This window comes from Chroicocephalus ridibundus, chromosome 6 (assembly GCF_963924245.1).
Source record: "Chroicocephalus ridibundus chromosome 6, bChrRid1.1, whole genome shotgun sequence".
Classification (NCBI taxonomy): domain Eukaryota; kingdom Metazoa; phylum Chordata; class Aves; order Charadriiformes; family Laridae; genus Chroicocephalus; species Chroicocephalus ridibundus.
Genome location: NC_086289.1, coordinates 61,802,042 through 61,813,576, shown reverse-complemented (window position 1 = coordinate 61,813,576; position 11,535 = coordinate 61,802,042). Strand labels below are relative to the sequence as shown.

Here is an 11,535-nt window from a genome sequence, read left to right as displayed (position 1 = left end):
ACCCCCACCTTTCTGAAAGGAATTTACATTAAGAAAAGGTGTAGCTGACTCCTTTTGTTATTTGCAGAATAGTTCTTTATTGTACACAAGTATTTTAGTAATTCGTGAATAAGCAATTTAACCATTCATGGTAAATGGACTCCATTCATTGATTTTACACCATTAAGGACAGGAACTGCTTAGCGCCTCAGACTGAAACACTCTGAATTGGTCCTTTTAAAGATGGTATTAGGAAAAGTTAACGGAAAAGTTTTCCGAATCTGCTACACTCTCAACAACCTCTTTAATCCAGGGGAGGTAGTTGGATACTCTCGTATAGACACCGTATTTCCCTTCCTCAGCACAGCCCTCGCCCCAGCTCACAATGCCCAAGAGAAACCAAGTGTTGTGGTAGGACATGGTGAAGGGGCCCCCGCTGTCCCCTTTGCAGGCGTCCGCGGCCTCAGCGCGGTACCCGGCGCAGAACATGTTGTCAGTGACGAGTCTATCTGTCGCCCGCTGGCAGGTCTCCATGGCCACGATGGGCAGCCGGACTTTCATGAGGAAGCGCAGCGTGGAGCCTCTGTCGTGCGTGGCCCCCCATCCGCTCACCATCCCCACCCTCCCCTCCTCACCCAGCAGGGCGGCAAGGCCAGGGCTGGGGAGGCAGATGGGAAGCGCGTACTCGTTAAAAATAACGTCACCGCTCAGGTACAACAAGGCGATGTCACTGTTGTAGTCATTTGAATCGTAATGGGGGTGCGTCCAGCTCCGTTCCACACCGATCTTCTGTTCTTTGAATTCTCTTTGGTATTTGTCGAAGTCTCCTGCAGCCATGACAAATTAAAATGCTAAGCAAACCATAAACAGCCTGGGCGGTACTGTCGGGGGGAACAGGAAGGACGGTGACTTAAGGCTCTGACTGTTCATCCCGAGAAAGCACAGACCAAAACAAATCGTGTTCTGTAACAATAATTTCTTACGCTGCTGCTGTGATCCTGCACATCAGGCTTTCCAGTTCACCCTTTAAGGGCAAAACAAAGGGGTTGACTGGACAAACAGATACTTACAGAGATTATGGCTTCTGCGGCAGGGATTTTACCATAAATCCTGTCATTGCTTTTAGCAAGCACTGTATTTTGAAGAGTTTGTCTAAGCTTCCATGGGACCTTGTGTTTCCCTCCTCGGGGACGCAACACAAGCGTGACGATGCAGCCGGGGTAAGGCTGAAGAACTGTCTCCTGGCAGTTCCCCAGCACTGTGTTCTCTTTGCTCCTCTCCCACCGCTCTTTTCTGGAGGTGTCAAGCACAGGGTTGTGTTTATTGCAGCATTCCTGCTGCAAGGGCTTCCCCTTCCCGCTGCTGTGGTACACGACGCGGCAGAGGGGCGTTCTGCTTGGGGCAGCTACAGGCGATGAGAAGGCGGTGAGGGGGCAGCTCGCCAGGAAACTAATCTTAAAATGGACACGAGAGCAGACCATCACCTACAGGAATCCCTCTGCCTCCTGTGGCGCGCCTGGAGATGTGCTCAGTCTCCACGCACAGGGAGTTTGCCAAAATGGGCAACAAAAAGGTAAATCTGTGCCTCGTGCTCCAGGTTCTCTGTGAGAACTGAAGGCACCAGCTGCAGCCCCTCTGCACTTAACTGTTGCTAAAACATGAAGCGTTCTGTAAATCCGTGCCAGGCTGGATGTGTCCGTCTGGTTCTCAACGTACCTTACGAAGCATGTTTTAATTAAGAGATGACAGAACCGCAGCCCGTACTCACCTATGGTAACATGGTGTGGTCTGACGAGGTCAAGGCAGTGCGCAGCAGTGACCACCCAGCGGCTGCTGATTAAACTCCCCCCGCAGAAACCGATATCTCTGCTGTTGCGGATCAACACCTGTATGAAAGACGAGGCAGCAGGGCTGGGTCGAGGGCGTACGCACGCGCTCGCTCTCGCACTGGCCGGCCACGGGCCCTCGCTCTTGGAAACACCACTTCTGTCAGTGATGATGACAGTGCAGCAAAGACGATGATGTTGAAACAGTAATAAAATGACACGATTGCACATCTGCAACAATGGAATATGATGACCTGGGCTTGACAAACTCAACTAGGATTAGAGCCGTGGTAGAATTCCTCCAAGGAAACAAGTTTGACTGTGACTCTTCACGTGGCTTCTCGTTTTCTTCTGGGGGGAAGGCTCAGGTTAAAAAGGAAGAGCATGCTGTTTGGCTACATGAACGAGGGACAGAAGAGAGTTGTTCGCTTTCCCAGTCATCAAGTGAAAGTGCAAGTAAGAGTGGAGATTCAGAAACTGTTATTTTTCCTTTTATTGGTAACAGAATTTGGACCCATCTACAGAGCAGAACATGGAGAAGTAAAGGCACGCTGCTCAGAGTTGGGTGTTTGTCTTGTCTGTTCAGAATTACAAGCTCCGTTAATGCCTCAGCAGCTCTTAAACTCCTCCCTGAACCTGTTACTTCATGTGTTAAGACTGAAGGAAAAGCTTAATTTTGTTTCAGTGAAATTAATAATCAAATAGTGGAAAAAAAAAGGTGTGACGCAGTCTGCCCTCCTACCTTGTCCAGTTCCTGGAGTAATGTCATGTTTTACATGAGCCATTTTGACTTAGTTCTATGTACTAGTGATGTTTTTAGTTCTGCCCAGTGCACAACGAGGGCACTGTCCCCACGGGTGTCACCCACGAGACACCTTGCAATGGGGGCCCGGGGAAATCCTTCTGTGTGACAGCCATAAAACCGCCTGGCAGTAACGTGAGTGGTTTCAGATCAGCCTGTTAACATTCTGCGCGCACGCCCGTGAACAGCAATAGACGCTGATGAAACAGAGACAAGACAACTAAGTGAAAATTAGTAACAAATTAAGGACGCACCAAAAAGCCCGAAACCAAATCAAGATAGCGGAAACAAAAGACAGACGTCAGGGAGGTTCCCCTGCTGGCCACATGCCGCTCGCCTGCCCCTCTGAGCCCCCCAGTTGTATGTTCCTTACCGTAACCTGTACACAAAGCGCAGCCCCCTAAATGAAGAATCTCACCTGCTCATAGAAAAATTTTTGTCAACAACATCACTGGCCATTCCGAAAGGAGTCAGAAGCACAGCTTTTCACCAGGGACACTTAGAAAACCTGAGTAATGGGGCAGGAGAGGATCCGACTGACGTAGCTGGGAGAGTATTAGGCTGAGATCACAAAAGCGCATGCATCTGGGATGGGGGAGGAATGATAAATGAGGCAACTAAGACACGTATCATTAAAAAGACCCACAGAAGTTTGAGAAATACATGCGGTTGTGTTGCTCTTGACCTGAAAAAAACCCTTTATAATGGCTTGATGAACTCGGCTCCAGCTGGAATCAGTGACGCTGAAGTGAGAAGCGTTCAGGTGTGGCATTTACAGCCAGGCTGGAAGAAAAGCATTACCTGCCAGGGGCAATGTCCACGGTGACACAACGTTCCTCCCGTTATCCTGGCGCCATTCTGCTCTAATGTAGAGCTGACGTTTGTCTGGGCGAACTGAGGCACGGCTGAAACGTTCCCCCAGTCACTGCTCCCGTGCAGCCCATCGTCACGCGTGGTTTGGTTTTGCCCAGCAGCATTTTCCACCCTTTCTTGCCGCCTGGCAGCAGGCACTGTGGTCTCGCTGGGCCATGCAGGGCCCCGGGTGGGCTCACCCCAAGGGGCCGGGCTGCTCCCGGGCCAGCCCGTCCCCTCCAGGGGCTCCTCGTGCTCAGGAACACCCGCCTCCCGCCCAGCAGCACCATCTCCCAGCGGCTCCCGGGTCACAGCATCCGCAAGCATCTTGTTCCAGCTGGAAGCATCTCCCGCCACCTCAGTGTCCCTCTCCGTGCGCGTGCTCTGCCCAAAGACGGTCTCATTTTCCCCAGTGTTGCTTTGTTCCAGCTCCATCTGCCCAAGTGTCCACTCCGTGCTCTGATTCCACTCAGCCGCTTCAGCCCCGTGCTCCCGCCGGCCCCTCGGGAGCCGGTTCTGCCCCAGCCGCGCTTCCTCCAGCGCCTGCCTGGCTTTAATCAGGCCACAGGGAAACGGTGCTGGAGGGAGGAAAGGCAGAAACAAAGCCGTGAGTTTAGGGCGCAAGGTGCCATGTCAAACTCCCAACGCAAAAGCAGCACTTTCCTGTCCCAGGATGGGATTCAACCCTCCTGTAAGAGCTCGGGAACAACACTGACACCTTGATGTCAGACGCCACTTTTGCCACACCCCCCCCACCATCAGCACCAGGCGCGTCGAGCTAATTACGGAGCCACAGCACGCGGCTGTGCTATTTCTGAGCCAGCTGGCTACGCCAGGAGCGGGCGGGCTCTCTTCCGGACGGAAGCCAAACCCAGTGCCCCCCTTGTGACAGGACGCTTTAGCACACAGTTCTGAAGACCCTTGTCATGTCCCCTCCCCGCCTAACGCTGTGCTTTAGCGGCACAGCTCACTTCAGCTCCTCCTTGGCCCGTGCTGCTTTCGGGAGGAACGGGCCCACCCCAGACCGTGCTGCTCACGGGGGGCACTGCGTTAGTGAGACACCCGATCGAGAAAACCCTTAAAATTTAAAATAAATAAACAGAGCATTAGAAATAAGGCAGATCTTTTCCACACACTAAGACCAAGCTCTTGTGCCACCCCTGCAAGGAAAAGGCCGGCAGCAGGCCGGGCGTTACCTGCTGGCAGGCAGCTCTTCCCGTCCTCTTGCAGGCTGTACCCCGGGGCGCAGGAACACGCCGCCCGCCAGGCGCTGCCGTCCCGGCAGTACTGCCAGCACCCGCCGTTCTTGTACCAGCACTCGAACTGCTCTGCGATGGAAACACAGGCGCATTTGCCTGGTTAGCGGTGCGCGCCGACCCTGAAGCAGCGCACAGCTTCGAGCCCTGCTCTTGTATCAAAGAAATTCGGAAAAACAACTCCGCTGAAACCTGGCAAGTAAACAGAAGGAGCCACCTCGTACAGTTCCAGGAACCCGCGCTGCTCTGGGGATTATTGCCTTATGTCTATTGCTGTTCACCCATTTCTACCCTTTTCTTTACTTGCCAGCTTTGTCCTGAGGCCACGGCTGGGCCCTCGGCCGCTCTGCCCGTAGAGCAGGGGCAAGAAAACGCCTGGAAGAGCAAACACCTCATCTTGGATCCGTCTGCACACCTTACCTTTTACATCATGACAGATTTTAAGTATTAGGTATTTTGGTGGAGGCCAAGCCTGTGAGGAGTTGACTGAGGTTTTTTTTATATACTGTTACTTTAAAAGAAGAATCCCGTTTAATTGCTTCACTGGAAAAAGAAAAGGTCGACAAAAGCAAAAAGATTTCCTTCTGATGCACAGTCACCACGTCAGTTTGGCTTTTGCTGTAAATTCGTGCCTCCGTCATTTGCAAACTGGATACAGTATTTTCACAGGACCAAAAATCCGATAGGAGACAGGCAGCTTTTCTACTTCAGTTTTCATCATTTGTATATTACAAAATAAAGTTTGTTGGGTTTTTTTTTTTGGTTTACAGTAACCTTTGGGTAACTCCTTTGTTGCATTTACTCAGTAAAATCAAAACGCGGCTAGGACCTCACCGTGAGCGTCTTCCAGTGCAGGCATCTACAGCAGAAGACCTGTTATCACTCGGAGGTGACGGAAAGGGGTCGGGGAGGACAGGACACGGCCAGGTGCCACAGACACTGGGAAGCCCAGAGCTGCAGCTGCTGCGTGACAGGAGGTGGGTGCCAGGCGGTGCCACCGCTGCTGCCGCCCAGCAGAGCCACAGCCACAGCCGCTGCCACGACTCCATCCCCTTCCTGGGATGGCCGGGCCCCAGCGTCTCAGAGAAGAACACGCTGTTCGAACATATAAATCTTTAGCAACCGGCCCCTTCTGTATCAGGCAGAAACAGTCACCGCTGACAACCCCAGCGAGAAGCCTGTCCAAAGGTTCAGCGCAAGCATCCGAGGAGCACATTCCGGCCTTGATCCTTCCTTCACAACAAATGCCAATGTCTCTGTTCCCGTACTCACCTTTTTCACAGTTGTCTCCTCCAAATCTGGGGGGGCAGATGCAAAAGTAACTGTAGTGTCTTATTTTGCAGACTCCACCGTTTTTACAGGGATTTGTACTACACGGATTTAAACCTAAGAAGAAGAAAAAAGGCATGGTGTAATTCCAGGAATTAAGAGAAGCCTGGCTTTAAACTGCCACAGAATTCTTTGTACCCAGAAGGGAAACAAGAAATAGATTTTTTAAAAATTCCTTTTTTAACCTACCTTTGTAATTGAACCAAAACTCCATCTGCAAGAAGAAATCACAAATGAAGAAAACAGTCAAAAAGTGCTCGTATCGGTTACTGAAGGTGTAATTTAGAAAACTGGGGTTTTTTTAGGATGCATGTAAATTAACATTTTGATTAGAACCATAAAATACATTCTCAGAGCAGATCTCCTGATCATCGCCACGCAGCTGGCTTTCATTTGCATCATGGGCCCGCCACAGAATGCGGAAACTGGACTGCACTGGACTGAAAACTAAACCAACAGCTAAGATCCATGAACCCTCCAGCCAGTGACAGGGCTGTGGCACCGGCCCAGGAGTTCCAAGTGACACCCCCCACCCCCAAAACGTGTCAACGCGAGGTCCTCAGCACCGAGAGCCATTCCTACTGCGCTGCACCACCTCCTGCTCAGGGGGACATCACCACAGCAGCTTGGGCTGGGCACAAGAGAAATCAGGCAACTCTACTTAAATCTGCAGGTCGAGCTTCAGCAGAAGGTCCCCGGCGGAATGCCTGCGGCCCCGCTTCCCGGCCGACGCTGTCGGGCCCTGGGAACAAGGCGTTTCTCCTGGGTGCTTGGAGGGGTCTGATCAAGCAAGTGGCCTCTGAAAGCGTCAGCTTTAGGCTCTGACAGAAAGAGGCTTTGGATACTTTCTAAGGAATTGTGTCTAACGTTCACACAACAAATCGAGCTCTTGCTTGGAAAGCGAGATCTCAGAGGTGCTGCGAGTGTCCCGTCCGGACTTCCACGCTGCGGAATCCATGGGCACACAGCTGTCAGAGCCACGCCAGGTGGCTTGGGAAGGGTTACGTACAGCTCACTGTTAACTTTCATCTATTTTTCCTAAAATAAAGCTTCTTACTGTTTTCTCCTGCGAATGGAAGATCTCCTTAGCCTCCTCAAATGAACACTTCTCCTCATTGCATTCTCTCTCCAAGTTCCCTGGACGAATCTCTTCTAGAAAATAGTTAGCACGTTTATGGACTTTCAGCACCTCGTGTGCTTCGTCTCTTCTCATAAACACTAGAAAAACAAAATCCAACAGTTGATACTGGAAGACAACAAACCGGCATCATTACAGTCACAGTCAGGCAGGCTTTCAGCCGGGTACATGATACAAAGAAGGGGAGTGGGAATCTACGTAAACAGCCTAAAGGAAAATAAAATTAGTCTGGGTTCCAACAAAAGACACCTGTAGTTAAAGCTTCCTTTTAAGTGGGACAAAAGACCCACTACTGAGACTTGCAGACTGGTGCAGAAGTAACTTTTTATCCCACAAGACTCTTGAGGATTGCAGCTGCTTCTCCGGAAGCTGCCTGTGTTTTCCTGCCAGCCATCCCGATTCCCAACAACCTTTAGCTGCCTGGCCACGCGTGCGTGTGGAAATACAGCTGAAAGGAGAGGTTTGGGTTGGACTTGGTGCCAGCTGTGTCAGGCACTCAGTGATGGAGCCCCGGTGCTTCCCAGGCAGCTGCCGGGACCACAATGGGACAGACACCGTGCTGTCATTAAAAGAAACATATAAAATGTCGGTTTTGTACTTCACTTCGCCACACCGCCTGCCCTCCTGCGATGTCTCAACAGCTATTGCTGCCGATAAACGAAGGGAGGAGCGGCCAGAAGAGGGACTATGGCAGCAGGGTCCCCCCCACACCCCCCTGGCTGCTGCATAGCGAGTCTTTGCTACGGCACCTCCTGAAGTGCAGCGCTCCCAGGATTTCCCAGCCAGGACGCTCTGAAGGAAAGTCCCACGCCAGCACTATTAAGAGAAGATGGAGGGTTTTGCCGTAAATCTCCAGAAGTGTGGCCCTATACCCAAAACCCGTCCACCCGACAGACTGAAAAACTGCTGCCAAGAAGTGTTTTAGGAAGAAAGCTCCCTTCGTAATCCTGACAAAGCTGCGAAAATTCATACAGCAGTTCACTTGTCAGGACTCCGTTTTCCTAGTCACGGTTTGGCATCCTAGACAAGTCAAAACCCCCTGACACAGAAGAGAGTTTTAGAGACAGACCATAACGACATACATTTCCTTGCAGTTGCAGGATCGGGATCTACAGCAATGACTGAAATTCTGGAATAATATTCAATTGCTTCATTTCCAGGCCACTGGAAACAGCCCCCAAAAACTCTGAGCTGAGAACAGCTTTGGACGGATCCTGCCTTTCACCCATGTCAGCGAAATTGTCCCTCACCACCCCTTGAGTCCTGGGGCCACCTGTAGGCAGGCATCCCCCGTAGAGGCCGTGCCTGTTGGAAAGCCTTGTGGTTTGCAGACACCGCTCCTACTTCTGCTGTCCCTCCTCTGCAATGGCAGCCACAATGATCAGTGAGATCCCATGCGTTCCCACGCCTGTTCTAAAGCCTCCTGAAGCCATTTCCAAACCTGGCGTAATTGTGGTAGTAAAATCAACGCGAGGTCCGAGAACACATGTTGAAAGGGCTTAATTTTAGCTTCCCAAATTGGAAAGCTTTGCCATGCAAAAATAATTCAGATTTTGGCTTCAATGTCACAAGGAGGATACCCTTCAACAGGGCAGTAGCCTAAGTAGGAAGTTAAGAAAGGCTGATTTCTCTTGGAAATAGAAATATGGATACTCATTTTTTCTTGTGCGTTTCAGGAAGCACTTCTTCAACTCACAGGGCTTTGCGTTGAGGAAAGGAATGTTGTTTAAATGCCAAGATTACCACAACAAAGACAATTAAGCTAAAAACGTAAATCAGAAATGCCTACCGGAGTATGAAAACGGAGAGCTGCCGTTGATGGAGCACATCAGCAGGAGAAACACCACAAGTGAGGAACTGCTCCCCATTTCAGTGAGCATTCAGAATACTCCGACTTCCTGCTGATTGCCTTCAGAGGGAAAAGGAGAACAAAACTGGTATCTTGTCACAAAACCAGCCAGGGTGAATTAGCCTGCAAAACGGAGGAAGAAGTAGAAGCAAGAGGAGAAGAGAAGGGACAAAGCAAGCAAATTCTACCCAGCCCATTTCGGCCTGATGCCCGTTGTTCAGACGCTGCATGCATCCAAATCCCAGGAATCCCAAGAGTTTGCAAGTCAACGTGCCGAGGGTGCCCCAGCCCAGATCCAAAGCCCACAGAAGCAATAGAAGCGCGGTGATGAACACGGGAGGCAGGGATCAGGCCCCAGCGGAGCAGGAGACCGTTCCAGCGACAGCTTTGTTTGATCGGGGAAGGATGCGGGCCCAGGTCTGAGCTGCACGCTTCAGCCAGCAGTCGCCGGTGACGGCAGCTGCTGTCTAATTGCTGACAGTCTCATCAAGTCAGACCGTACGTGCACACCCCAATAAGGAAACCATCCACCACGTACCTGGCAGCACAAGTTACAAGACAGAAGTTTGTATTTCGTCATATTTCCTTCCCAGGCTGAATAATTTACCAGGATTCCGCAGCACATACCTCTTTGCTACCTGTATTTTTTTTTTTTCCAAAAACACAGGATCCAGAATGCCTTCACTTTAAACAGAACCATGCAATTATACTCACTTTTTTCTTTATTTTTTTAGGGGAAGACAGGAGAGGGATTTGGATGTACACCAGGAACAGCCATGAGGTCAAGAGGTTGATCATTAACCAGTCCCAAATATTGACAGAGGAGAGACAGCCTCCTGGATTCTATGCAACACATTTGAAATACAAAATCAGAAGAAAATTGTGTGTATGTTTCCACGCACGTACACGTCTGCATTAAAAAAAAGTCCTTAAAAACACCCTCCGACAATAAAAGCCACTTCTTCGCAACAAATTTTTCAGGAGAATCTGGAATTTTTAGGAGCAGGTTTCTGACACGCCATCGCCTTTCCGTAGGTAAGCCCAACTGATCTGGAAAACACAGAAGCTGCTCTGTAAACATCTGCTGAAACATGCAGAGCTGCGAGCGCGGAGGAGGGTCCACAGCAGTCACCTGCAGGAAGGCAAATGCTGCCCTGGAATAGCCACGGCTGTTCACTGACTTTACAATGTAGGCCTTTAATTCGACCTGTGTTTTACTGGCATTGAACACAATCACGTTTTTCCTTGTATTTCAACGACGAGCAACGTCAGCCTTCTCAGAAGCACGGATTCTTCTGCCGGCCCTGGCCGGAAGGCTGCTCTTCCAAGCGTTCTTCGTTAATGTTCGCTGATCCTTACATCCAGTCCCAAATAAAAAAGGGGAGGGGAAACAAGAGGAGAAGAGAGACGGGCCGTGACACAGGGAGACAGCAGGCAGTGGCACAGAAAGATGGCTGAGTGCGGCCAGGGCTTACCTCCAGCACCTTCCCTCAGCCCTGCTGTTACTTCTTTAATGCGTGAATCAACTTCAACACTTGCTCAATAGGCACGTAAGCAGCTTGAAAGCCACCGAGAGCAAGTCCGCAACTTTAAGAGGTATTAAACTTCTTTGCTGAAATCATACTAAATTTCTTTCAAATTCTAATACAATTTTGCTGTACCTGAGGGTTTTTTCCCTTAACAATCTCATCACAAGTGCAGACCAACCTTCTTCGCTGATCCAAATCTGGGTCCAAATCCTGACTGAGATGTTGGAAACATATATCACTACACCAGACAGAGCTGTTTTCACCTTTTTTTTGTAAAATTAATTATATTTAACAGGCTTAAGCGCTAAGATTAAAAACAAGCTTAAACAGTGATTCTATTAAACTTCATTTTGACTACCGCTACTTCCTATGAACTTACTGGTGCTGTGTATTTTTATTTTATCTGCTGATATACACACAGACATAGGGATCCAGATGCAAACACACACACACACAAACACATTTTGAATAAGTATTAGTAATGCTGAGTGCATTTAGAATAGGAATGAACAAAAGCGTTCACTTAACTTGCTGATTAGAAGAAAATTACAGGCCGTAGAATAAACAGAGCATGCAAAAGCTTGGAATTAAACATCTTGGTTTTTTTTAATAACAGCAGAATTCCCACTGACTTTTAAGGAATTCTGAGGGGGGTAAAATCAGGCATTGACTGCGCGAGGAATAGAAAATACAGAGAAGTTCTAGCGACCTGCTGAATCCACTAAATCTGTGAGCAATGGAGCGAGATGGGAATGAGCGGAGGCAGTGATGATATTATTCACATTTCATTGTGTTGAAAGAAAAATTATACAGAGTAAAACAGTTCCTGCAGATAATATGTTAGAGTAAAGCTGAAATGACCGAACTGTATCGCTATGTTGACTTTTAAAACGCTTTTCCCTGTCCCCTCCTGCCCGCCCCCCCCCCACCCGATTCAGTCATTTTACACTTCGAAGATGGAGTCACCTGACCAGG

General features: G+C 49.6%; 1 protein-coding gene across 9 annotated transcripts; it reads right to left on the bottom strand.

Annotated features, from left to right (window-relative positions):
- Positions 1–70: 70 nt before the first annotated feature.
- Positions 71–11,466, bottom strand: LOC134517559 (coagulation factor IX-like). Of its 9 annotated transcripts, none has more exons than XM_063339166.1 (9): positions 9,220–11,466; positions 8,972–9,091; positions 7,102–7,262; positions 6,234–6,258; positions 5,988–6,101; positions 4,656–4,787; positions 3,409–4,037; positions 1,748–1,865; positions 71–806 (listed from the first exon to the last, which is right to left on the bottom strand). In XM_063339166.1, the coding sequence occupies exons 2-9, from the start codon at positions 9,060–9,062 to the stop codon at positions 229–231; spliced, it is 1,848 nt and encodes a 615-aa protein (XP_063195236.1). In that variant the 5' UTR covers positions 9,063–9,091; positions 9,220–11,466; the 3' UTR covers positions 71–228. The 9 variants fall into 9 exon arrangements, with proteins under 9 accessions (XP_063195236.1, XP_063195240.1, XP_063195241.1 ...); XM_063339170.1 differs by having other exon boundaries at positions 8,972–9,154; positions 9,570–11,466; XM_063339171.1 differs by having other exon boundaries at positions 9,570–11,466.
- Positions 11,467–11,535: the final 69 nt, after the last annotated feature.